The following is a 23,428-nucleotide window of genomic DNA, read 5'->3' on the forward strand; positions in this document are numbered from 1 at the left end:
TTAGTTTAAGATTCTCAATTTCTTATTAATATCACAGTTATAATTAATATTTTATAACAATAATAATATTGTTATTATTAATAAACCAAAAAAAAAAACCAAAAGAAAAAAAAAAAAAACTAAAAAGATGTGGGATCTTTGATCCCACATCGTAAGTTGTTAAAAAAAGGGGCCTTGAGCTCCCTTATAAAAGGGAGCTCAACGCCCCCTTATTCTTCTCTTACCTACCAATGGGCAAGAGAAGAGAAGAGAAGCCTGAGGCTGCTGCCTCAGGCTTCTAAATAATGTTGGAAATTTTATTTTTTTTAATAAAATGGAGGGCGTTTTAATTCTTCCCCAAAACGCCAATCCCAAACGCTGCTATTAGCAGCGTTTGGGATTTCAGCGATTTGGAGCAAACCGCTGCTCCAAACTGCTGTTAACCAAACGCCTTCTTTAGCGGTTTGACTTGGTCAAACTGCTAAAGTTGGTCAAAACCGCTAAAATTTGGCGGATAAGCTGTTAACCAAACACACCCATCATTTACTCTCTTATTAAACTGAATAGTTAATTACCGAAATGATCCATTGACTATAGTTAAATTACCAATTGACTATAGTTAAATTACCAATTTGATCTCAAGTAAACATACTTCTGACAACTAAATAAACAGAGAACTAAATTGGTTATGATTTTTAAAGTTGAGAAATTTAATTAGTCAAACAAATAGTCAATGATCAAATTGGTAATTTTGTTATAGTTAGGCGACCATTTCAGTAATTAACTCCAAATAAAAAAAAAATGAAAGGACACGTCACCAATCACCGCAACTCCCTCATGAGAGATCTTTCGCCGTCTGATCACCGCCCTACCCGCAATTCTCCGTCGTCCATTTTCTTCCAGACCAAAAATGCATTTTTTTATTTTTAGATCATCTCTCTCTCTCCATCTCTCCTTCTCTCTCACTCACTTTCTGGTTTCTTGACACATTACTGATTACTGTGCTCTTGAAGCTGACGCTTGCTCGCTTTGTGGGGACTCCACAAAACACAACACTCTCTCTCTCTTTCTCTCTCCCTTTCTCTGCCAAGAGCTTCCAATGGCGACTGAACGGGTCAACAGGCCTCCATCACTCCCTGAATACCCCGAGGTAAACCCACACAACCTAAATTTATTACTCCTCTAAAAACCTAACCTTTTTTTTTTTGCCTTCCATTTCTCACCCTCATTTCCATCTTCTCCACCAACCTGGCCTCATATCCACCCTTCAAAAGCTCCCCACTTTCTTCTCATCCTTTGATCTTCATGGGCCTCTCTCAAGCAAGATTGCAGGCTAGCTGGAAAAGCTGGAGAAGGAGATGGAGATGGAGATGTTTCCATATATACACTTTTTTTTTTCTTTTTTTCTTTTTTCTTTTTTGATTCTTGCTGATAAATGGTGTTTTGAAGCTTGGGTTGAGGAAGGTGGGATTTTTGAGGAAACCCAGAAGAGAAAAAGGTGTTGGAAGGAGGGGGGACCTTTTTCTTTCATGGAGTTTTAGTTTTTTTTTTTTTTTTGGGAGCTTTAATGGGTGCCATGAGATTCATCAGCAATGATTCCTTTGCTTTTTTGCAGATCTGCGGATGTTATAGCGATATTTTTGAGATAAAGTGATGATGGGGTTTTGTTTTGTTGGTTTTTCAGATGATTCTGGAAGCGTTAGATGCGTTGAAGCAGAAGGAAGGAGCGAACAAGTCTGCGATTTCCAAGTACATTGAATCCAAGTATGGAGGGTCGGATGCGCACTCAAAGCTGCTGACTTTCCACCTGGAAAGAATGAAGCAGAGCGGCGATCTCATTTTCGTGAAGAACAATTACATCAAGCCTGACCCGGACGCGCCGCCGAAGCGCGGCCGTGGCAGGCCGCCGAAGCCCAAATCCCCGGTGGCTCCGGGGACCATTTTTGCTCCTCCCAGGCCGCGTGGCCGTCCAAGAAAGGACCCCAATGCGCCACCCACTCCCAAGAAGGCCAAGACGGCGGCTCCGGCTCCGTCCAAGACCGGCCGGCCACGTGGCCGGCCAAGGAAGGTGAAGGCACAGAATGGAGCAGAAGGGAGCTAGAAAGGGTGCATTGATGATTTCTTGATGATGGGGTGATGGGTGATGGGTGGTGGTGACTATGTTGTGTCATGTCAGTAGTTGTAGTAGTACTAGGAAGGAAGGAAGGGTGGTTGTTGTTGGTGGTTTTCTTGGGTGGTGACTTGTTTGTTTCTTTATTGTTGTTTGTGTGATTAGTTATTATGTCTTAGGGAATTGTTGCATCTGGATTGGGGTGCATGTCACTTGTTTAATGCCTACTTGTTCCCAGATTCACTGTAGACTGTGATGCTAATCATGCAATGTTTCCCATTATCTCTAAAATGCACAATTGCACTCCGTGTACTAGTACTGTTCTCTTGTACTTTGTTCCCATGCAATGTCTCTCCTACTATTCCTTGTACAAACTCCTCTTGTAATTCCCATCAAATCTAAGACTCTTAATTTCCACTAAATTACTTATCTAAGTAAGGGTTGTTAAGATATTTATTGGATCTTATAGGAAGTAGAGCTGGTTCTGATGGATACTTGGTGGGAGTTTCTATGACTAGAAGAGTGCATCGTTCATATTTATGTTCTTAGGATGGGAATGCGGGCAAATCACAGCATTAACGAGCAATGTGATTAGTTGGGAGGGTAGTGTTGTTTCTGTCGCATTTTAATTGTCTAAAGAACTGATTGAGTAGCGGAGAGAGAGTATAAAAGAATATTAAGGAGGATTGGGGCAAGTTGCACAAGGTTGGTTGGGGAGGAAAGGGCAGGCTCAATGGATAAGAAAAGATAAGGAATATATATGTGACAGGCTCGTCGGACATGGAACAAACAATTTGCACAAACTAGATTGTCGGACACTGTTGTGAGAGGATGCCATTATCTCTAATCTATTTCCGCAATCATGTCATTGTCGTAGGCACACTGGCCCCACGTGTTTGGAATCTTGATATTATTGTGACTCGTCTCTCACTTACTGGTAGGGACAGTGGTAGCATATTGTTGGAATCTTCTTCCCTGGAAGGGTGGTTGGTTGTAGTGATTCAATGCACTCCAGCCCATGAAGAGACAATATGGACAATTCTTAGTACTAAGTTTCAAAACAGCCATAAACTCTACTACCATTATCTGAACTGTATAGTCTTATACAGTAGAGAGGATTAAACTTTGATAAGTTCAAAAAGATACTCATTAAACTCTGTGGGCGTTACCTGCGTTATCCGGGCTGGCAACATTTTATCTACAGCTCTTCGAATTGGAGTGAGAATCCACAGCGGCAGCGTTTTGTTCGTGTGGAACTCTCTTCGTCAAAAGTTTGATCATCCAGTAGGAATACATGTTCATGGTGGTCTGTTTCTGCGGGTACAGTGACAGGCTTGCTTTCTTGTTTCCTTTCTGGAGACATCTTTTGATTCTCACTACTACTACCACCAGGTTTTGCTGAGCTTTCGCTGTCGGGTTTTGGGGTGTTGATGGTGGATTGTGACGGTCCGCCATTGGCATAGCAGTTGTTTAATCGCTGTCGCGTGATTATGGAGGAAAGGAGCTGATACCACCTTGAAAGGGCTTGTGCTTCTGCTTTTCTCTTCTCTTCTGCGTGTCTTCTCTCTTCTTCTTCTGCATATGCCTGAGGAATAAAGCCAACAAATGCAACCATGTGAAGATGGTATGGTAATGAGGAAATCTATGCATTAATGAGAAAGAAACTGGAGGGAAAATGTAAAATAATTCAACACAAAATGTCACTTACCGCTAAAATCGCGTCTTTAAACTCAGCACACACCACAATCCCCTCAAATACAGGGACTGAACGCCCATTGCGGAAGTCAAATCCAACCATAGCAGGTGCATAATCTATTTCTAGTCTTTTTGCCACAGGATATATCCTTGGCAATCTCAAATGCACAGTTCCTGGTGGCAGGCACTTCTCAGACCAAACATCAACTTGACCACGCTCATTCTGAAGGCAATTCAAATTCCAGTCATTATCATTCCGACAACCAAATCCATAAAGAAGAAAACAGCAGATGAATTACTAACAAGATTGTCCAGCAAGCCTTTAGTGCCACTAAGAAAACAAATAAATTCAATGTAAACCCACACATCCCATCATTACTCAAGGAAAAATCCTATCCTAGATTACAATGTATGTATACTAAACTGTTACATGGATGGAGGAGGGAACTTCTAAATTTTCATGAACATCACTGCAAACGCTAAATAGATTTCCTTTCCTAAAAGAATAAACTAAGATTTGTAATGGATTATACCTTAGGGACAATGCCATTGACTGCAGGAGGAAGACACAATGGTTCTGTTTGCCATCTTCCATAAAGTGCAGTAGTTCCACTAGGATCACCCTCAGCACTCTCATCATCTTCACCAACTAGTTCTTTGCTTTGCTTTTGAGAACGCTTTAGAACCTTTGCAGGGAGTTCATTAGCTTTCACTTGCAGCCCATCCCGCAGCCACCTTTCCTTTGTATGCAGTGTTTGGACACAAGTTCGTGGGTATACAGGATGGCCAGAGCAGAAACCCAGAACAGGCCCCTTTGGGTAAAGTATTTGATACTTGTTAAGCCATCTTTCAATAGCATATAATTGATGGGTTCTGTAAGCCTGCTTACAATGAGGAATGCAAAAGTCAGAACCCACTTAATACTACAGGTTCCTATCACTCAGGGTGGGGGTATCATATGCATTGATTTTACGGTACCTGCTGATTGGTTGGTAGAGGTTCAGTCAATGCCCTAGTTTCCAACTCCATATCTTCTAGATCACTCCTAGATGCAGCAACAGAAGCCCTTGAAGAGGACTGAGAGTATCTCTTCTCCCTACATTCTTCTAATGCCTCTGAATTAAACTTTAAGGGCAAGGTAGTGCTCTCGAGTGGTTGCTCCTGCTTTGGATGACAGGTTCCATTCAATGGCTTTATACTCTCCTTTCCATTTGAACCTTCATGTTTGAAATGGCTTAAATCATCTACTGCTCCTGCCTCCAACTTCTTCAATGGTTCCAATACTGCATCCCACCAAAGTGAGTTTACTCTTTTTGACACTATTTTGTACCATTTTGTGCAGTATCTGGGAAAAAGGAAACATTTTCGGGTCACACATGTTTCTTATTCTGCAAGCAAGCTTTACTGATAGAATAGGTCAGACTTGGAGCACGGCACTCTCACATCTTTCAAAGTTCATAGGTAACCTCTATGCAGATTTACCTCTGTTTTGGAAGAGGTTGTTTCAATGTTCTGAATCCATGAACCAACAGTCTAAGCTATAAACTTATAAGCTAATGTGCCAAATGCACAACAAATTAGTCATTGGACTGCTATATGAGTGAAAAAAAGATCAGGAACATGTCATAAGTCTCTTCTAGAGGGAAGAAGGAAGGTTGGAATTTCTTGTAGTTACGAGATTACATACAATAAGCAAACTTAAAAACCAGAGATTTGAAAGACACTTCAGCTTTTATATGCAATATATACTTAATATGTGCCATAAACTTCACGCATTTGGTTCAAACAAGAATTAAATGCTTACAACTTAAAAAATGGAACAAGGGTCAATATTAATAGCCTGATGACAAATATAAATTCGAGTAGCCATAATTCACAAGATATAAAATTAACTTGTAATTTCAATTTTCAATCTAAAGGAAACAACTATTACGAGTTCATCAATTGCAAGACAAGTTCAAAAAGTGTAAGTTTTTCACTAAGCTAAATATGATGAACTGGTGTACAAATGTATGTAAAATATGCTGATAGGATTTTAAGATGTTTTATACTTTTATATAAGCTCAGTCAGAATATCATGCTGCACCCAACCTGACAACACATTATGATCAAATAGTGATCTAAAACAATTGAGAATTAACAAAAACCAATAAATTTAAAAAAAAAAAAAAGAACTTAACAGCAGAAAAAGATTTGATACCTGCGGGTCACGTCTTTAGCTCCATTTCCAGCAAAAGCAATAACATATCTTAAAGGAATTTTACATGCAGCAGCAGCAGCTTCTACATTTTGCTCTCCATCAACAAGTGCATTTACAGCATCCACATGTACCCATTTCCCAGTCAAGTTCTCACCGCTGCAATAGACTTCTGCCCAGTACAGGGGGGCCCCTATTTTTTTCGATCCAATAGCAGTAGAAATTCCATGGGAAGATGCTGAACATTCTTCTGCTTTAATTTTCTTCATTCTTTTGTAAGGAGAATGATTTGATGAAGTACCATGTGCTTCCACCACATTTGGGACAAAGTTTTCCCTAGAACTTTCCATTGCTGTGGCGGAAAGTGCCATTTCTAACTGCATCTCAAATTCAAGATCTCCTTTTCTTTTTGGTTGTTCTCTCTGCATAGGGCATGTATCACTGCTATCATTCTGAGCCTCAGATGTTGACTGATCCAATACTCTATGCTTCAAAGTATCAGCAAGAGATGAATCACTGGATTTAGATTTCTTTCTCAATGACTTCCCAGCCTTAGTTTTGTTTGCATCACTCGAGGGACTTTTGCAAACACTGCCCTTGTCACTAGATGCCAGATGTCCCTCAGGAGATTCAGGAGGATGACTTGATCCAGCAACCATCAATGTTGAGGTGTTGAATATATCACTACCTTTCCTTCTAGGATCTTGATGACCTTGATCAGATAAATCAGGTTTATCCACACCAGGCTTCAAGGAGGCCACATCCAAGATGGATACAAACCTGTGAATAAATGTTGTTGTAATTGCATACTTTATCTTTGTGATTTACACTGGTACAAAAACTGTTTATACTTTATACAATGCTGCAGCCACCCAATATGATCATTTCAGAAAAATGCAAGGAAAATGAGACCATTTTCTGCAGAAGACCCTCTTGGTAAACTTTGGAAACAATGTAATAGCTACAAAGTAGGCAACTTTTTTACAAAGTAATAATCAAGTGTACCTAGCTGTAATGTTCAGAGCCCTAAACAGTGCCACAGACAACGCAGCAACCTGCAAAAGATATATTTCTGTGAGACCTTCCCTCAGAACAAGTGTATCCTTATATCATCCCTCTTCCACCAAAAGTGCAAACTTATTAAATTCTGAAGAACCATCAGTAGTAATGGAAAACAATAATGTTTCTCCATAATTTGACTTTGAAATTATTTCCACATAAGAATCTACAATCTACAAAATCTTACTCAAATACAAGACCAAAAGTCCAAAATTATCATCCTATAATCACGTCCAATATTTGAAAACTCATAGTAAAGAGAATAATTAATTACGATACAGCTAAGATGAGCTTTCAGCAGCATCCAAGAAATAGCAGAAAATCAGTAAAAGATCACAAAGAATGATGACAGAAACTATATATCTAGGAAATTTGTCAAGATGCAACATAATCATTATTGGTGAAATAATCTACTATGTATGTGTTTGGCAACTATTGTGTATTATAAATTGTAGAAACAGTGATTCACAAGTAACATGGGATCATACTATTTCATAATATAGATTTATAACCTTTGTAAGATGTAACCTATAAACGCTAACTTTCTAAGGTTGCCCTTCTGATATCAAGAATGCATAGAACACTAATGGAAAATCTAGAAAGACACCCAAATGCTCCTGCATAATATGAAGATGTATACCACTTCAGGGCTCCCCTCCTGAGATTCAAGGGTGGATCTCATGGCTGAATGTATTGATTTCTCAGTGGCACTTTGACCTCTAACATGGAAATGTTTATGAAACTGCATTTATTGGAGTAACAATAAGAAGTTTGTCTTATGTGAACAAGAATAAGAATAAAATCATAGAAACACATACCCAATTAACAAGAGGAGATAGAGCCTTTGCTGTAAGGTTTGGCATATCTGACATCTTCAGCAAGTGTGTGGGGAGAAGTGAAAGTAAAGAAGCCTGCCATATTAAGAACCCTTTAGCGTGTGGAAAAATTGGATTGCAGCTAGCTGGATAAAAAAACTATAGATAGTGTACTAAAAACATAAGAATAAAACAAATGATGGTGTACCCATAGGAAACCTTAGAACCATTGTAAATGTATAATAAAAACAGTTTAATCAAATGGTTTCTTCAGAAAAGGTCATTACTATGCAGTGGCATGCAGAAAAGATAAACTCCACTAATGCATGAAGCAGTATAGCGGTATAGTGAAAAACCTGAATGAGAGGATCATTGCAAGCAAAATCAATTAATCTCCCCCGCCCTAGCAAACAAAGCAAGTGAACTCTATGTACAAGCTCAGCCAAATCCTGACATTAAAAGTTATCATGTTCAGATGGAAACAAAAGTGAATGATGGAGCAAATTATACTCACTACTACATTTTAATATGAAATACAATCAACCTTCTCTTCAGCAGTGGCACGACGAATGGTCTTCCGCTTGGCAGCATCTTCTGGAACATCAAACTCAACAGTTACTCCATTGGTTGTAGGTTGTTCTACATTATTTTCTGAATTTGAAGTAGGAATTATTCCATCTTCCCAATCCAGTTCATCTTCAATCTCAGGATTTGGCTGCTGAGAATTTGTCCCTCCATCTTTCACTTGTGTTGAAATATGTTGCATTGTCTCCATGCCATCAGAATTAGCATCAAATGCAGTGCCTGTAGGCTGCTTGTCCTTTCCTCGTGATTCACTCAAATGCTAAGAATCAAATACAGGCAGGATAAAAAGGTCAAGACAGGTAGCAAAAAGTGTGAAAAAAGCATAATTATGTAGTAACATCCTAACATCAGGATGACCAATCCAGACAAGCAGCAAACCTTTCCTGTAGAATCACATCGGCGCAGGTAAGCATCATCAGCATCTGAGCCTCGAAATCCTCTGCGTGTCTTAGCTTTCTTCAGAAGCTTCCTCACTGCATCTCGAGATATATTTCCAAGAGTCTCTGAAAGAAAAAAAGGTTCCATGCTTGCTATTACTACAATGTTTTAAAATATAAAGAAAACGTGGGGAAGAACTAAGCACAACTCATTTTTCACCAACTTCAATTATAAAAACACAACCGACAATGCAATGCAACAAACCGTTCTCATCAGCTTCAAAAGTAGAGCTGCTTTGTCGTTCTGAATCAATATGATGCTTCCCGACAACTGCTTCAGCTGCCAAATAAACAGAAAGACACAATTCTGTTAAAACAAAAGACTGCATCTCTTGTTAAAACAACACATTTCAAAATTCACTCCACTAGGGACCGTCAAGGGCATACATATACATATACAAGTGCACGTGCGCATTATCAAGTGAGGAAATGTGTAACAATACGTAATCACGACGGTGGAATCCCTAATTATCTAAACACTGAATATCACTAGCAAATAATGACACAAAATTAGCCGTTTCTCAGGAAGGATATGAGTTCTGATGCATTCAACCTAAACACCTTGAAACATGAGAAGGAGGGAGAGAGGGATACCAGTGGATTGGTTGAGACGCCTGGACTGATTTCTGGTTCTCATTTTCGATCGATCAATCGACTCTTCCGGTGTACTGATGAGGCAGAGGACGGCGTTTGAAAGGATGAGAAAGGGAGGCGCGCGCTAATCTCCGCTTTCACCCGCCAGGCGGTTCTTCTTACTCGTCTGTGTTCCGGAGCAGCTTAAGCGTGTCTAGTGCACTTCAAAACTCATGTAGCCATGCTGAGATAAATCATGAGTGGCGTAATCAGTTCATCGAGATATTTTGTTATTTATATTTTCAATAAAATTTGAACACTAATATTGTTACATTTAATCGCAATATCAAGTCATGAGCGGTGTCTATTTGATACGCACATAAATAGTTAATTAGAATTAATATCGATAATAAATGAACAAAAATAATATTAGATAAATGTTTATATTGCGTATGGTTATTATACTATTGTTATGACCATGTGAGGAAAGAGGGTTATATATTTGTGCACATATCCCATGTTTGTATAATTTTTTTTTATGCATTATATTCTCATACTTAAGAGATGTGTGCCATGATAATCAATCTTTATTTTGTTGTAGTATAGTTGGATTTTCATAGCATTTTTGAATTTGTAAGATATGACATAGACATATATATTTATAATGCTAGATTTCGTTAAGCCGTTAATAGTATCTACATAGCCGCTGCTAGCAAGATAACATTAAGAATTGGAGATGACATGTTTTCTAGTTGTGTTAGTCATATGAACTATGCATCAATCTCACGTGGTCATGTCTGTCCACTCCTTCGAACCTTTGACGCAAAACCTTGTCTATTTCGCTTAAATCCTCTCCCTTCTACTTTCTAGCAATTTCATTGCAAATAATTTTCAAATGATTTCGCATGCCCTAATTCTCCTGCCCCAACTCAAAGTATAAACTTTGTCACTAAATTATGTAAATGCAATATACATTCTTTAAAGTATATAAAATCAATTTTTTTTTTCATAATACTTTAGTTTTTCTTCACTACAAACTTACAAAGTATAAACCTTGGCACTAAATCATGTAAATGCAATATACATACTTTAAAGTATATAAAATCAACTTATTTTCATAATACCTTGAAACCCATTGTGATTTTTTAAGGGAAAAGGAGAATATATTAAACCAATAATTCCATAATAGAGTCAGGAGGGACAATGCCCTAATACAAAGAGTGATACTGCCGAGAGAGATGACAATATTTAGTCAAAGTGTGAGCAATAACATTATCTGTTACAGGGACGAAAAAGCAAACAAAACTCGAAAGGATTCATCAAAATTTTGTAGTTCATGGTTGCAAATCCAATGTAAGAATAAAACAGATCCGTGGTAAGAATATCACTTCGCATAACCACACAATATGTGAACATCGCTACTGCTACCTCCCCCATTTCCTTAAGCCAAGAAAGAGCTTCTCTAAACGCAAACGTCTCTTTGCCATAGTCGGTGAAACACAAATCGGGATAGGCCCATTAGTGCTTACAACAAACTCACCATCCGGAAAGAGGAGTACGACCCCCAGTGAGCCTGTTCCAGAGTTACTCTCTCATGCTGCATCAACATAACAACGGCATATACCAGAAGGCGAGGGTTGGGTGGTCTGTACATTTGACGTCTGGGCAGTGGAAGATAAGCCAGCATGTTGCCAGTCTTACAGCATCGTGGAAGCCGTACGTAGGACACAAAAACTTGTAAGACTATAAGCACATACAAAAATCACACTAGAAGAAAATCAATCCAAACAACTTTAGAATGTTCGTCATATGAAGAATATGTCGGAATACTTATTGCTACAGATGACAGATTCAGTGCGAGAAGAACTAGAATGGAAAAAACTTCGTTGCCCAACTACATATTTAATCCTTTCGATATAAAAATTTCTTGAATTTTTTTACCATTGAATAAAAATCATATCGCTAAATCATGTAAACATAATGTACATTCTTTAAAAGTCTATAAAAACAACTTTGCATAACACATATCAATTCATGAAAATTGTCATTCTAGATAAGCCCAGGTATATGAAAATAATTAATTTGTCACACATGAAGACTTAAGAATGAAATTGAAAGCAACCCAAGAACTATGATTAGCAATTTCATGGCAGGCCCAAGTCCAAATTGACGCCAAAACTGAAAGTCGGTCTTCTTCCACGCAATTCCCCCAACACCACTGCAACGCTGCACCTCTCCGCTCTTCCTTTCCCAACGCTTTTTACCTTTTTTCGTCTCCCTACTGCTCTGATACGCTTTTACACTCTTTTTACTCCATCTTCCCCGTCAATCAAGCTACATAATCATTATACTATACACCTATTTCGTCCTCTTTCAAGCGTCGATAAAACATACTGCGTAGCTTTGGTCCCCATCGACTAGTCCGCTTCAAAATCGCTGATTTTTTCCGGAATTACTGTTTGGGGGTTGCTCCCAGATTAGGGTAATTTCGTGTTCATGTAGTTTTTTATAGGTTATCATCGTTAGTGCCTGCGAATTAATGTGATTATTTGTAAATTTTGTTGTTGGTGGGCATTAATTTGTTGGGGCATCAATGCTTAATATTGACCCGTATGAAATAGAGTATTTTTTATTTTATTTTATTTTATTTATATCATTAGTTTATTGCATATATTGTGTTTTGAACTGCTTTTGGTTTGTATTGTTTAGGTTATCTTTTACTCCATCTATAGATTTTTGTTAGTCAATGTCTTTGTTTTTGAAGGTTGGGGAAGCTGAAGTTTTAATGTTTAGTTTGGATATAAGTGATGAAGCTATTGTTATGCAAGTGATTCTGACAGTATTATTTTGTCCATGTGTTTGATCCCATCATTTACAGATTGTTATTTGAGATTTGGAGGTGCTGGTCTGCTTGCCTGGTAGTTTTGTGGATATGGCCAGAGGTAGGGGACAAGGCAGGCCCTGGCGTGGAAGAGGGTCTGGGGGATCACTTAGAGGTGGAAGAGCTACTGGAGCTCCTCGTAATAGAGGGCCATTTGATCTCCATGCTAGGCCATCATCTCACACTATTGCCAAGGCAAGCTCAAAATAAATGGATATCTTTTTGATCCCTTAAACATTTTGATATGCTTATAAAAAAATGAAGCATGTCTCTCTTTTGCTTGAGAAATTCCATCATGAGAGATTCTGGTACTATTGAGTCAAGGAGAATTCCCACTTTGGCTCGGTCATAGTGTGTTATATCGTGGTGCAATTATTTGGCTATCTTTGAGGTCTATATCTCTTTGCAGTATTTTCTTGATGGAGTTTTACAATGCATTAATTTCTGAAAAGTCGAAGGTCTTTGATGGCCCCATTGAGGCATATCTTGTTAAAAGCAATCTAGAAGGATGAACTTTAAGAGCAGTTACTAGTCCTTATTATTTAGTAGCAAGTGAGGCAGCTCTCATTACTGCTTTAGATGGGAGTTTGTGAGGGGTTTGATTGCTGCATGCCTGCATGTGGAACTATTTTGGATGCAGATGTTATGCTACATCCCAATCCATGGCCTTTTGCAAAGGTGGCTTCCTTCTTGAACCTTGGAACTGGAGCTCTCACCTTTTGTGTTATAACTGGTTAATGTGCTGCAGATCAAATTCTCGAGTTCCGTTTACACTTATTTACCACAGTTGATTTCTCTTTGGGAAAAGTAACCATATAGATTTTCAGTGTAGCTTGATACAACTTCTACTATGATGGAACTTTGATTATATCTGATTTTTTCCTGAAGATTGGTCAGTTATGTTATCATTTGAATTGGTAGTATGCTGACTCTTTTTTCCCAATCTGGATGTCATTTTGGGAATGCTTGCTTCAGTCTTTCCACAGAACAAATTACTTGCCGTGGCAGGGCATTAGAGCTACTGGGTTATTGTCAGGATTAGATACTGGGACAAAGTTATTTGTTTCCAACTTGGACATTGTGGTTTCTAATGATGACATAAGGGTACAACACAAGCCATGTCTTTTCAATTATACACTCTGCAATAATTTACTTGTAGAGGATTTGACAATAGTGGGACTTTAAACACAGGAACTCTTTTCTGAGATGGGAGAACTGATAAGATATGCGATCCACTATGACAAGTATGGACGCACAAGTGTAAGTATCTTATCGTATTGTTTGTTGGTGCATAATTTTATGTTAAGTGCTTTTTGTTGGATCTGTATTTTTGCACGTTATTGCTTGACCAAGAAGCCAACAATTTAAGTCAAAGCATCTTATTTTTGTGCATGGGTATCTTCTTTTGGCTTTCAACAGAGCTATTTTTCAGTGACCTGTATGTCATGGAAATTATAAGTTTACATTTGTCTGATCTTTGCATTGTAGCTTTGAAAGGTTTGATGAAAGAAATAAGGTATGATGATTCTAGTTTTAGCATATTAATAATGTATTTCTGCTTTCATTTAGATAACTTAATCTAATGAGTTGTGCTGAATAGATTGTTTGCTAGTTTCTATGATTGTTATGGTACATTCTGTTGTGGGCTTGTCTTTGTTATTTGCTTTGGTTTTTACTTTTGTAGTTGGTAGTTTCAAGCTTGTTGAAGTTTGATTTGTCTGTTATATTATAGGGTTCAGCTGAGGTGGTTTTTGCAAGAAGAAGTGATGCTTTAAAAGCAGTTAAGAGATATAACAATGTGCTGTTGGATGGGAGGCCTATGAAGATTGAAGTAATTGGCTCCAAAGCAGAATTTCCTCTGCTAGCTGATGTGAAAGTGGTTGGAGGTGCAAGTGGGAGACAAGTTCTTGTGAAGTATGTCTTGATATATCCTTTTTTGCCATGTCTTTCTTTCGTTTTCACCCATTCATCTTACATTCTTCCCCTCTTCCTCGTCTCATTCATGTTTGAGTTTGTTGCATTTGGGTAGGCTATCATATGACTCATATCCTTAAAAATGAGGACTTAGGGGGCAACTCCAACAAACTTAGTCGGGTTGTTGGCTTGGTAATCACAATGTTTCATGTTCAATTCTCACTGAGAGCGGGTTAATGGCTTATTGGCTTTCTTGGTTTGAACCGGTCAGTTATGGCAACCTAGGTTGGTTTACCTCCTTGTGGTTCTTTATCGGCTAGAGTCACAAGGTGGAGTTTATTTAGTGTACACTATCGGGTAGTGGCTGCAGGTTTCCCTCGTCACCCAAAAAAAAGGGACTTAAAACCCTTTGTTTCCGGGTTGCAAGAAGCTTTTTGGCATTTTATGTTGCTCTATTTCTCTTTACCAACTTACGGGCCTTTCTTTTCTGACTGATTAACAACACACATGGTTACCTCATTTTTTCACTGTTTTTGGGTGTCTCCCTCTCGTTTTGTTTGTTATTAAGCCTTCTCTATGCACAATGTAATAATTATTACTCTTTTGGTTTGTTCAGTCAGGCACGCGGTCCTGCTTGGACAAAAGGTGCTGCCGGTGGTGGCCCTATGCAGGGTTCTGGGTAAGGTCTTGACTTGTGTATATTTTACCCATGTTTAGTGCTGAACTGCTGACCTTGTTCAAGCACATAGAGAAGCTAAATACGAACATCATTAGGGAAGACCAAAAACGAAAATTTCAGTTTTAGAACACTAACATTATATTCTCTGTTTTTTTTTTTTTTTTTGGGGTTCAGCCAAAGGGGTGGTGGGAGATTGAGGAACAGACGTGGCCGACGCCAAGGCCAAGGCCGCGGATGGAAGAAGGCGGCTGTTGACAAGTCAGCCGATGACCTTGACATCGAGCTAGACAACTATCATGGCTAACTTGAGCGCATATCGTTGGTTCTGAACCCCCTAATATAAGCTTCTATAGACTATAGGTGTAGCTTTGGTTTTAGTCACTTCTCAAAGATGCTGCTACTAGAATCATTCTGCTGGTTGTAAATTTGTTTTGTGAATTTTGTGAAGGATTCATCCTAGTACCAACAATGCTGTAGACAACCTTATCTTATGCAGTAATGTTTGTACTAATCTTCTTGTGTTAGATGCAGTATTATGGGTTTAGTTACCATTGTTGATGACTAACACTAATCTTTTTTGGCCGAGAAAATTCACGGTCACTATCTAGGTAAGTCTCGCTTTAATAGACTTTTAGGTACTAACATTATACTTCATTTACTTCCCTAACACTATCTATCTTTTATTTTGTTTGGTAATTTCTTTCTATGATGTCAAAATTATATTTGATATATAGTCTAGCATACCTAAAATCCAATATTGGCACCTTATGAAAAAATGGCACAAGCTAGTCTATCATAATTCTAAATTCTTAGCGTGAGAGTTGTCTGTTGACTTAATTAGTTTGAGACAATAAATTATGGGTAAAAATTAAAACTCCTCGCCTCCTTTGCGTCGCCTTCCTCATAGAAGCTAGAAGCCGTTGGGTTTATCTCGAAGGCCGAATTCTATGGTAGAGAACGCTGTAATAATAATTGGGCCATGATAGATTTTTTTAAGTATTGCAAACAAAAGGGCATGCCTATAGAGCTGGGCATGGAAGCGATACTAGATATTGTCAAAGAGAGGCTTGGCCCGTGCTGGCCCCTTAAAAGCCCATTACTTAATAAGAATTTGTTACACGCAATATGTTGACGACTTACTACAAGAAATCGCGGGTTATTTTTTTTAGTTTGAGACAATCAGTTATATGCAGTACAAATTAAACAAAAAAAAATTACTAAGAATCGACATCTTAGAGAAACTTGGTATTTACAATGTAGAAAAAACTACTTACAAATACAATATACAAGAATCTCAAAAACACTAGGCAAAAAACAAGTGCCAACGAAATTAGTCAATAGCAGTGGGATCCCTATGTAACAACAATTGCCCTGATTCATCTTTCTTGAAAAGCTTTTCAACTACTTCATGCCAGTTAGTTCTGGAATTGAAGAACTTAGCTTTAAGTTCCAACACATCTTCACTCTGCACATAGGGCTCTGCAATGGTGCTCTTCTCCAGAAACCCTTCCTCACCCTCTTCCCCCATCACAACAGCATGAGGTATCTTCAAACTCACAGCTCTCTCCATTGCATCCTTATGCTCCCTTTCAAAGGTCTGCTGTCTCTCCATCTTCTGCAGTTTCGGGGCAGCTCTCGCGTCCTCTCTACTCATCTCCTTCAGTCTCTGCAAACACACAAAACTCAGAGCAATCCAACTACCAGCTTAAACTTTTAGTTGAGATGGAACACATGCTTCAATTTGCAGAACAAAACGCTCGACTCACCTGTAATGCCTTCTCGGCCTCTCGTTCTACCCAAACAATCGCGTGATCAGAGGTTGCGTTGCAGGACAAGACGACATGCTCGAACCTCCCATCAACCGGGATCGCAGTTCTCACTTCTGGAGGAAACCTCCCACATCTGCATCATCAAGAAGTTTCAGAAATGATGCCATCACTAATTTAAACCATTCTGTAAAATGCATTCAGAAAGGTACCTGCAGAATTTTCTTTCCACAATGTGATACATTCTCCCAGGTGCATATAATCTTCTGGGATCTTGGAGCTTTGCAGTCTCAGATACAAATGTATCTCTCATGCACACTAGAAATAGCAAGCAGGGAAGACTGTTTAAAGCATTAATGGCAGGCTTATGGGATTATCATCAAAAGATTCATAGCAATTCACTTTTACCAATAAAGGAATAAATAAAGCAAAAACGTGTCAATCCAGCTAAGTTGGTCAGATTATTGACTTGATACTCATATTGCTCTATTTGATTTCTAGTAGAAACGACTTACTACCTTTACAAGGTCCAATTAGCTATAAACAACCTAGGTTAGTTTAGTCAATCTAGACTGATTTACTCCCCAATGGAAACGACCCGTTAGAGCCTAGTTTTTGGTTGATTTTTGCAAGTTTTTTTGGCAATCTGAAAGAAAGAGAAAGCCAAGGTCTCCCACATGATATTAGTTTTTTTGCAAGTTTTTTCTTACTGAGCCCCTTAGCTTACATAGGGCATATTGACTTTCTTTTTTGTTTGAGCCGGTCGGCTAGTGGAACCGATTAAACTAGTTTACTTCTAATATTTTACCGGTCTAGTTTCGGGATAATCCTTTGTTCCATAGCCCTGGGGCTATTTACAACTAGCCAATTCAGAATTATCAGATGCATCAAAGATGCAGTCATCGATTCTCCAAGAGTTCCGAGCAAACATATTAATGACGAGGAAGGCTTTTTTGTTATGCTACTAATACTTGTACTTGCTCTGCTATTCTGCCCAAGCCTGGCTGAGGAAGAGTTACGGGGCGTCAAACAAAAAAATACGCGACTATAATACCAATTTCCCTCTCACTTTGTCATTCACTAATAAAATAATAAATAATAAATAAAAACAAGAACTAACCAAAATATGGATGAGAATATATCCTCCAATGGGGTAGGTGTCCTTGGCAAGAAATCATCCTACAACATTACACAAAGTGACAACATATGAATCTCCGAACAAATTTGAACAACAAGATTGAATCTTGAGTCTTGACAGCCCACTAACCTGCAGCACAATCGAGTGTATTACATCGGCGTACTTAACAGCCAAGTTAAGAGACATACACCGCGACGGCGCCACCGCAAAACACGCGATTAGATTCCTCGGAATTCCCCCTAACATATCCCGATGATTAACGACGATCAACGTGAGAAGGGCGGCCACGCCGGCGCCTAAAGAATGCCCGGCGAAAACCATCCGATAGCCCCTTCCGGTCTCCTCCCATAGCCGCTTTAAAGTATCGGACTCGCTGTTAAAAACCCAAATCGCCGATTTTAGAAGCCCGGAGTGGACATATCCGCCGTCGAACATTTGTTGCCCTAGGCGGTTATCGAGGAGGACCTTGTAGTCGCTCTCTCTGGCCAAATTGAGGCCGCGGATCGCCAGGATAATCTCGCGGTGGTCGTGGTTAAGGTAAATCATGTACGGCGGAACACGGCCGCGCGTATCTTCGTAGCTCACGCGCTTCACGACGGAGTTAGGGTTTAGGCCGTAGCCGGCGGCGGGAGAAAATTTGGGGTTCCGGAGATCGTCCTCGTAGTTGGCGAGAATTGTACGGCAGAGACGGGGAACTGGCGAGAATTCCTCGACGGTGGCTGACGGCCACGAAGCACTGTCGTCGCCGCCGACGTAAGTGCACCGCCGCCAACCCCACCGCACGCAGCCCGCCGCCACCACGCTCCCCACCCCACATGAAACGGACATAACAGAATTCTCGGTACACTTCTTCCTCTTTTACGATCGATGAATTGAATTAGATTAAACGCAGAGATTAACAATTGGATTTATAATTTTTTTTAAAAAAAATTTAAGCATTATATTAACGGAGGAATTTGAAGTCACGGATGGCGATAACCAAAATATTGGAAGAAACGCGTTGAATTTCAAAGATTATTATAACTTTCTTTAATTCCAAAAGCTTCAGCTAAGTCGTTGAATCTTCTTCTGCAGTTCTGCATGGAAGCTTCTAAGTTCTATCACAGTCAATTTCCATGTTTTTATAATGAAAAAACATCCATTAAGCAAGTTAAATGAATTTAATAGAACATTCTTAAATTCTAATATTGGGCAAAGCTTAAATAAATTTATTTATTTGAGTAAAAACATATTGTCCCATTAACCAATACTATGCAATTTTTCTAATTTCTCAAACACCTCCTTGGATTGTAACAGAGTACAAAGTCTTTTGGTTTTGGGTTCTCCCTGTGGCGCTTGTCAACAGAGGGGCGACGATCAAAACATGGACGGTGCACATTGCTCCAGTGACGTTTGGGATGCCAGAGAAGATTACCAATCAAAACCTTTGGTCTTTGTATTTGAAATGTTTGCAACTTTGCATAATGTAAATAATTCTGGGTTTCCCTCCTTCAAATAGGGGTGTTTGATTTTTGAAAGTGAAGGGCTATGATCTGCAAAAGCTTTAAAGTTTAATTCCCTTTCGGCCTTTTGCTTAATTACAGGCAAATTATACTGTGCACCGTGGTGCACATTGACGTACCTAAACGACGTCGAGTATTGTAGACTAATCGTCCGTTTTTTTGGAAATCACGTTTCCCCTTCTGTGTATTCCAGGCAATCATTCTGTGTATTCTAGGCAATCATTCTGTGTATTATAGGCAATCGTTATGTGTATTCATGTTAGTAACACATGTTGTGATTTCATGTTAGTAACACATGTTGTGATGTGTTTGTGCATTCGAATGTTTAGGAGGATGAGTTCTATTTATTTTGTGTAAATATTATGTGTATTCATGTTATTAACACAAGTTGTGATGTGTTTGTGCATTCGAATGTTAGAAGGATGAGTTCTGTGTATTATGGGCATCAATATTCTGTGTATTATGAGCAAACATTCTGTGTATTATGGGCAAACCTTCTGTGTATTCTAGGCAAACCTTCTGTGTATTCTATATAATGATTATGTGTATTATAGATAATGAATTCCCTGGAGGTCCACTAATGTATTTTGTGTCAATATTCTGTGTATTCTGAGCAAACATTCTGTATATTCTAGACAAACGTCTGTGTATTATAGATAATGATTATGTGTATTATAGATAATGAATTCCCTGAGTCATTCACGTCCGCATCTACTAACACCGAAACGATGTCGTTTTACGTACGTGGTGCACATTGCTATGTGCACCGTAGTGCAGGGTATAACGATTGTTAATTACACTATGGTCTGAAACTCAGGATCCCTTTATAAGGTGGAGTTTATCCAGGCACACTACTCTATCTTTGATGAAGTTCTGAAACTTTGGTTGGTTCTTCTTTAAAAGTACTATGTGCAACTGACTGTACAAAAAAAGGATGCATCTTTCACTATGGAAGTCAATATCTCAAGGAAGCCTTGAAGAGCTGTTGATCAAAGGAAACTTCATCAACAAGAGCAAAATCTCGATCTAGGTATACCAGATTCTGCTCCATTTTGGGCATTTCCTGATCGAGAAACAACAATCTGTCCAACAATCTAATTGCATGTTTTGAGTTCACAGTAATCTAATTGCAATTATTTGTATTTCAATGACTTACTTCCCTTATTCTTGATCCCTAATTCTTTTTTTATTATGATTCAAAAATGTGCGCAGAACAAATTCTATTTTGTAGTTTTTAAAAATGTTAACTACATAAATTTCGCCTTAAAATATGCCTGGATAAACTCCACCTTATAGATTGAATAAACTTCACCTACTACCGGATAAAAAACCTAAATTATTCATAACTATCCGACTTAAATCAAGAGCTAAATATCTACTTGCCTAAAATTGCTTTTAAAAACATAATTTTCGATTCTTTGATGAGAGGGCAGTGTTCTCAGTCGAAAGGCCAAAGATTTCCCACTTTTAAGGAACAGGCAGAAGAACAACGACTCCATGATTCAAGCAGAAGGTAAAAAGACCAAATCCCCAACTTCCACAGAACTGAAACAGCAGAGCTCTCATCTAAAAGACTCAAAAAGCTCGCCACCACAGCGCCATGGAAGCGAGAACAAATCTCCTACTCAAACCAGAGCCGCCATCTCCACCAGCCCTCTTTCGGTGTGGTTAAAGCAAATCAATCATCATCGAACATCAGCCCAGAAACAAGATCAATGATCTAATAATTAACAAAAAAAATGTGAAACCTAAGAGAAAACGCAAGAATCCACGGAGAACGAAGCGATCTGCGTGTCCATAAGTATCAGAAAACCTAACTTGATTTCGCATCGTTTCGTATTTCCTCTGCTACTGAATAGATCAGAGGAAATCATAGTAGATGCCTTCGAACCGCATAAAAAGAAAAACAAAATCAAAAACATAAAAAAGCATAGATCTTGCTTCTTTAGTATGCTCCACGAGATTAATTACGGCAAAAAAGCAAAGAACTTGATACATGATTTCATGAGATCTGTGTTGCAAGAGGAATGGAAACGAGAGTATTTAATGGGGAAGAAAGTAGGGTTTTCAGGTTAGTTATATCATACGGGCGTGAAAACAGCCATGGGCTTTGCAACAATAATTATATAAATATGGGCTTGGAATTATATAGATTTGATTATTGGGTCATGGTCCGATAGTTATACAATGGACCAAGTTTATATTGTATTATGAAACTTGATACGAAAACTTTTAATTAAAGTTATGTATTTACAAGAGTAAATACTCAAAATGGTCCCTCGACTATAGCATAATTCACAAATTGGTCATCGACTTATGATTTTAACCAATAACATCCATGACTTTCCAATTTTTACCTAATGTAGTCCTCCGTTAATGAGGACGTCAACTCTCCGTGAAACACAAGGACAGTCACGTAATTTCAATGCTCCATGTCTTCTCATTCGCAGTTCGCATTCGCCAATATATTTTTTGGTTTAAGATCTCTATGATAAACATTGGCTGTGTGCATATATTTCAAAGCCCGTAGCATCTGGTAGAGGAAAAACCGGTGGTGCTCGTGCGTCAAGTCATCATTGGCTTTAATAACTTGATGAAAATCAGATTCCATAAGCTCAAAAACAACATATATATCTTTGAAGTCCCGCCTCGAAGGAGGAATCATAATGCGTTTGATTTCAACAATATCAAGGTGCCTCAAAATCCTAAGCAACTTCACTTCACGCAAAATTCTAATTGCATCAGAGATGTGCTCAAAAATGTCATTTATTTTCTTTATTACTACCTTTTCCCAGTATGAGTGTCCAGGGCTGCACAAACAACACCATAGCTCCCTTTCCCTATAATCTCCAGAATCTTATACCTGTTGGCATCCCCATACTCTGTAAAAAATTCCACCTCCTTGGAATTCTTCTTGCGCTGATCTTGTTGCATCTTCTAGCAACCTAACAGTTGCACTAACGGCATCGTTTCCTTCGCGTCCTCCCACAAGATCGCGGATCAAATTCCCAAATTAAGAACTCGGCGAAGAAAAAAATCACGAAATCCGACGAATTAGAGCCACCGACACCGATTCCGGGCGAAGAATCCTAGGCACCGTTTCCTAACTCAATTCACCACTTCACCGACGCTCAACCACCGCCACCTAACGCATCAACTTCTCGCCAAAACTCCAATTTCTCTTACAATATTACACGCAAAACAGAACTCGCAACGGATCCGGGTTGAGATCAAGATCCAGTTGTTCCAAGAAATTAACCTAGCGATCACGGAAGAACTGAACGCTGGGTTCTGAGAGATCTCACGGAAGCGGTGCCGGTGGTGGAGGAGAGCGAAGCAACAGGAAGGAAGAAGAACGAGAAGAGCGAGGGAAGAGTTCATCGACCAATTCGCCATAGCTCAGATTCAGAGTAGACGTGGAAATGAGAGAGAGTGCGAGTTTTGATGGAATCTTTTAATATTGACTTTCTTGCTCAATTACCTGGTTAATTCCAACCTAGATTTTGATCTGCTTCTGCAGCCAAGCTTGAAAAAGATGGCTTCTGCTATAAACATGCTTCTTCAAGAGCTTATAACGACCGGGTTAAGGGAGAAGACATGGAGCATGTGAAATTACGTGACTACCCTTGTGTTTCACGGCGAGTTGACGGCATCATTAACGGAGGACCACATTAGGTAAAAATTGGAAAGTCATGGATGTTATTGGTTAAAATCATAAGTCGAGGACCAATTTGTGAATTATGCTATAGTCGAGGGACCATTTTGGGTATTTACTCTATTTACAATTGATCGTTTCTATACCTCGTGTCAACAACAGATACAGAATCTGAAAGTTATTTTTGAAACAAGGTCAGGTAAACCCTAGCCCATGATGTAATTTGCCCAATATTGCAATGTCGACAAAGACTAGATATACATTTTTAATATACTGAATGTAGATTATACAAAATAATGTACCTTTAAAAATGTACCTTGTATTAATAGTCGATCTTACCATATGAACCATTACAAATACAGCTTAAATTTAAGGTTGTTTCAAAATCATTATTGAATGCCTGTTTTCTTGTGTTTCAAATGACTTAATCATACTGATCCTGA

General features: G+C 38.8%; 4 protein-coding genes and 2 long non-coding RNA genes across 7 annotated transcripts; 4 read left to right on the top strand and 2 right to left on the bottom strand.

Annotated features, from left to right (window-relative positions):
* Window positions 1-909: 909 nt before the first annotated feature.
* On the top strand, window positions 910-2,407 carry LOC115999061 (HMG-Y-related protein A-like). Its single transcript, XM_031238804.1, has 2 exons — window positions 910-1,129; window positions 1,664-2,407. Exons 1-2 carry the CDS (start codon window positions 1,079-1,081, stop codon window positions 2,078-2,080), a joined length of 468 nt encoding a protein of 155 aa, XP_031094664.1. The 5' UTR covers window positions 910-1,078; the 3' UTR covers window positions 2,081-2,407.
* Window positions 2,408-2,449: 42 nt separating this feature from the next.
* On the bottom strand, window positions 2,450-9,640 carry LOC115999060 (DNA repair protein RAD4). Of its 2 annotated transcripts, XM_031238803.1 has the most exons (14): window positions 9,472-9,640; window positions 9,083-9,157; window positions 8,819-8,943; window positions 8,400-8,699; window positions 8,212-8,304; window positions 7,859-7,951; window positions 7,681-7,782; window positions 6,987-7,036; window positions 5,985-6,761; window positions 4,763-5,129; window positions 4,318-4,665; window positions 3,798-4,007; window positions 3,259-3,674; window positions 2,450-3,098 (listed from the first exon to the last, which is right to left on the bottom strand). In XM_031238803.1, the coding sequence occupies exons 1-13, from the start codon at window positions 9,512-9,514 to the stop codon at window positions 3,288-3,290; spliced, it is 2,970 nt and encodes a 989-aa protein (XP_031094663.1). In that variant the 5' UTR covers window positions 9,515-9,640; the 3' UTR covers window positions 2,450-3,098; window positions 3,259-3,287. The 2 variants fall into 2 exon arrangements, with proteins under 2 accessions (XP_031094663.1, XP_031094662.1); XM_031238802.1 differs by lacking the exon at window positions 2,450-3,098 and having other exon boundaries at window positions 3,136-3,674.
* Window positions 9,641-11,607: 1,967 nt separating this feature from the next.
* Window positions 11,608-15,489, top strand: LOC116000124 (THO complex subunit 4D-like). Its single transcript, XM_031240154.1, has 7 exons — window positions 11,608-11,932; window positions 12,329-12,526; window positions 13,307-13,435; window positions 13,523-13,591; window positions 14,064-14,245; window positions 14,862-14,924; window positions 15,099-15,489. Exons 2-7 carry the CDS (start codon window positions 12,383-12,385, stop codon window positions 15,226-15,228), a joined length of 717 nt encoding a protein of 238 aa, XP_031096014.1. The 5' UTR covers window positions 11,608-11,932; window positions 12,329-12,382; the 3' UTR covers window positions 15,229-15,489.
* Window positions 15,490-16,138: 649 nt separating this feature from the next.
* Window positions 16,139-18,789, bottom strand: LOC115998384. The gene is made up of 5 exons (XM_031237954.1): window positions 17,958-18,789; window positions 17,811-17,869; window positions 16,903-17,031; window positions 16,691-16,826; window positions 16,139-16,590 (listed from the first exon to the last, which is right to left on the bottom strand). Exons 1-5 carry the CDS (start codon window positions 18,654-18,656, stop codon window positions 16,255-16,257), a joined length of 1,359 nt encoding a protein of 452 aa, XP_031093814.1. The 5' UTR covers window positions 18,657-18,789; the 3' UTR covers window positions 16,139-16,254.
* LOC115998385 lies at window positions 18,554-19,382 on the top strand. The gene is made up of 2 exons (XR_004093885.1): window positions 18,554-18,669; window positions 19,125-19,382. It is a non-coding gene; the product is annotated as an uncharacterized LOC115998385 (long non-coding RNA).
* Window positions 19,383-21,792: 2,410 nt separating this feature from the next.
* LOC115999680 lies at window positions 21,793-23,279 on the top strand. The gene is made up of 2 exons (XR_004094019.1): window positions 21,793-22,762; window positions 22,851-23,279. It is a non-coding gene; the product is annotated as an uncharacterized LOC115999680 (long non-coding RNA).
* The last annotated feature ends 149 nt before the right edge of the window (window positions 23,280-23,428 follow it).

Source organism: Ipomoea triloba, chromosome 12 (genome assembly GCF_003576645.1).
Source record: "Ipomoea triloba cultivar NCNSP0323 chromosome 12, ASM357664v1".
NCBI lineage: Eukaryota > Viridiplantae > Streptophyta > Magnoliopsida > Solanales > Convolvulaceae > Ipomoea > Ipomoea triloba.

Coding starts and splice junctions, on each gene's coding strand:
- LOC115999061 (XM_031238804.1), top strand. CDS start 1,079: ATGGCGACTGAACGGGTCAACAGGCCTCCATCACTCCCTGAATACCCC. Junction 1,130..1,663: donor CACTCCCTGAATACCCCGAG/GTAAACCCACAC, acceptor TTGGTTTTTCAG/ATGATTCTGGAAGCGTTAGA.
- LOC116000124 (XM_031240154.1), top strand. CDS start 12,383: ATGGCCAGAGGTAGGGGACAAGGCAGGCCCTGGCGTGGAAGAGGGTCT. Junction 12,527..13,306: donor CATCTCACACTATTGCCAAG/GCAAGCTCAAAA, acceptor TGCTTGCTTCAG/TCTTTCCACAGAACAAATTA. Junction 14,246..14,861: donor GGGAGACAAGTTCTTGTGAA/GTATGTCTTGAT, acceptor TGGTTTGTTCAG/TCAGGCACGCGGTCCTGCTT.
- LOC115999060 (XM_031238803.1), bottom strand. CDS start 9,514: ATGAGAACCAGAAATCAGTCCAGGCGTCTCAACCAATCCACTG. Junction 7,952..8,211: donor GCAATGATCCTCTCATTCAG/GTTTTTCACTAT, acceptor TTAATATGGCAG/GCTTCTTTACTTTCACTTCT. Junction 5,130..5,984: donor GCTAAAGACGTGACCCGCAG/GTATCAAATCTT, acceptor CCTTTTTCCCAG/ATACTGCACAAAATGGTACA.
- LOC115998384 (XM_031237954.1), bottom strand. CDS start 18,656: ATGTCCGTTTCATGTGGGGTGGGGAGCGTGGTGGCGGCGGGCTGCGTG. Junction 17,870..17,957: donor TACACTCGATTGTGCTGCAG/GTTAGTGGGCTG, acceptor GTAATGTTGTAG/GATGATTTCTTGCCAAGGAC. Junction 16,591..16,690: donor AGGCCGAGAAGGCATTACAG/GTGAGTCGAGCG, acceptor GTGTGTTTGCAG/AGACTGAAGGAGATGAGTAG.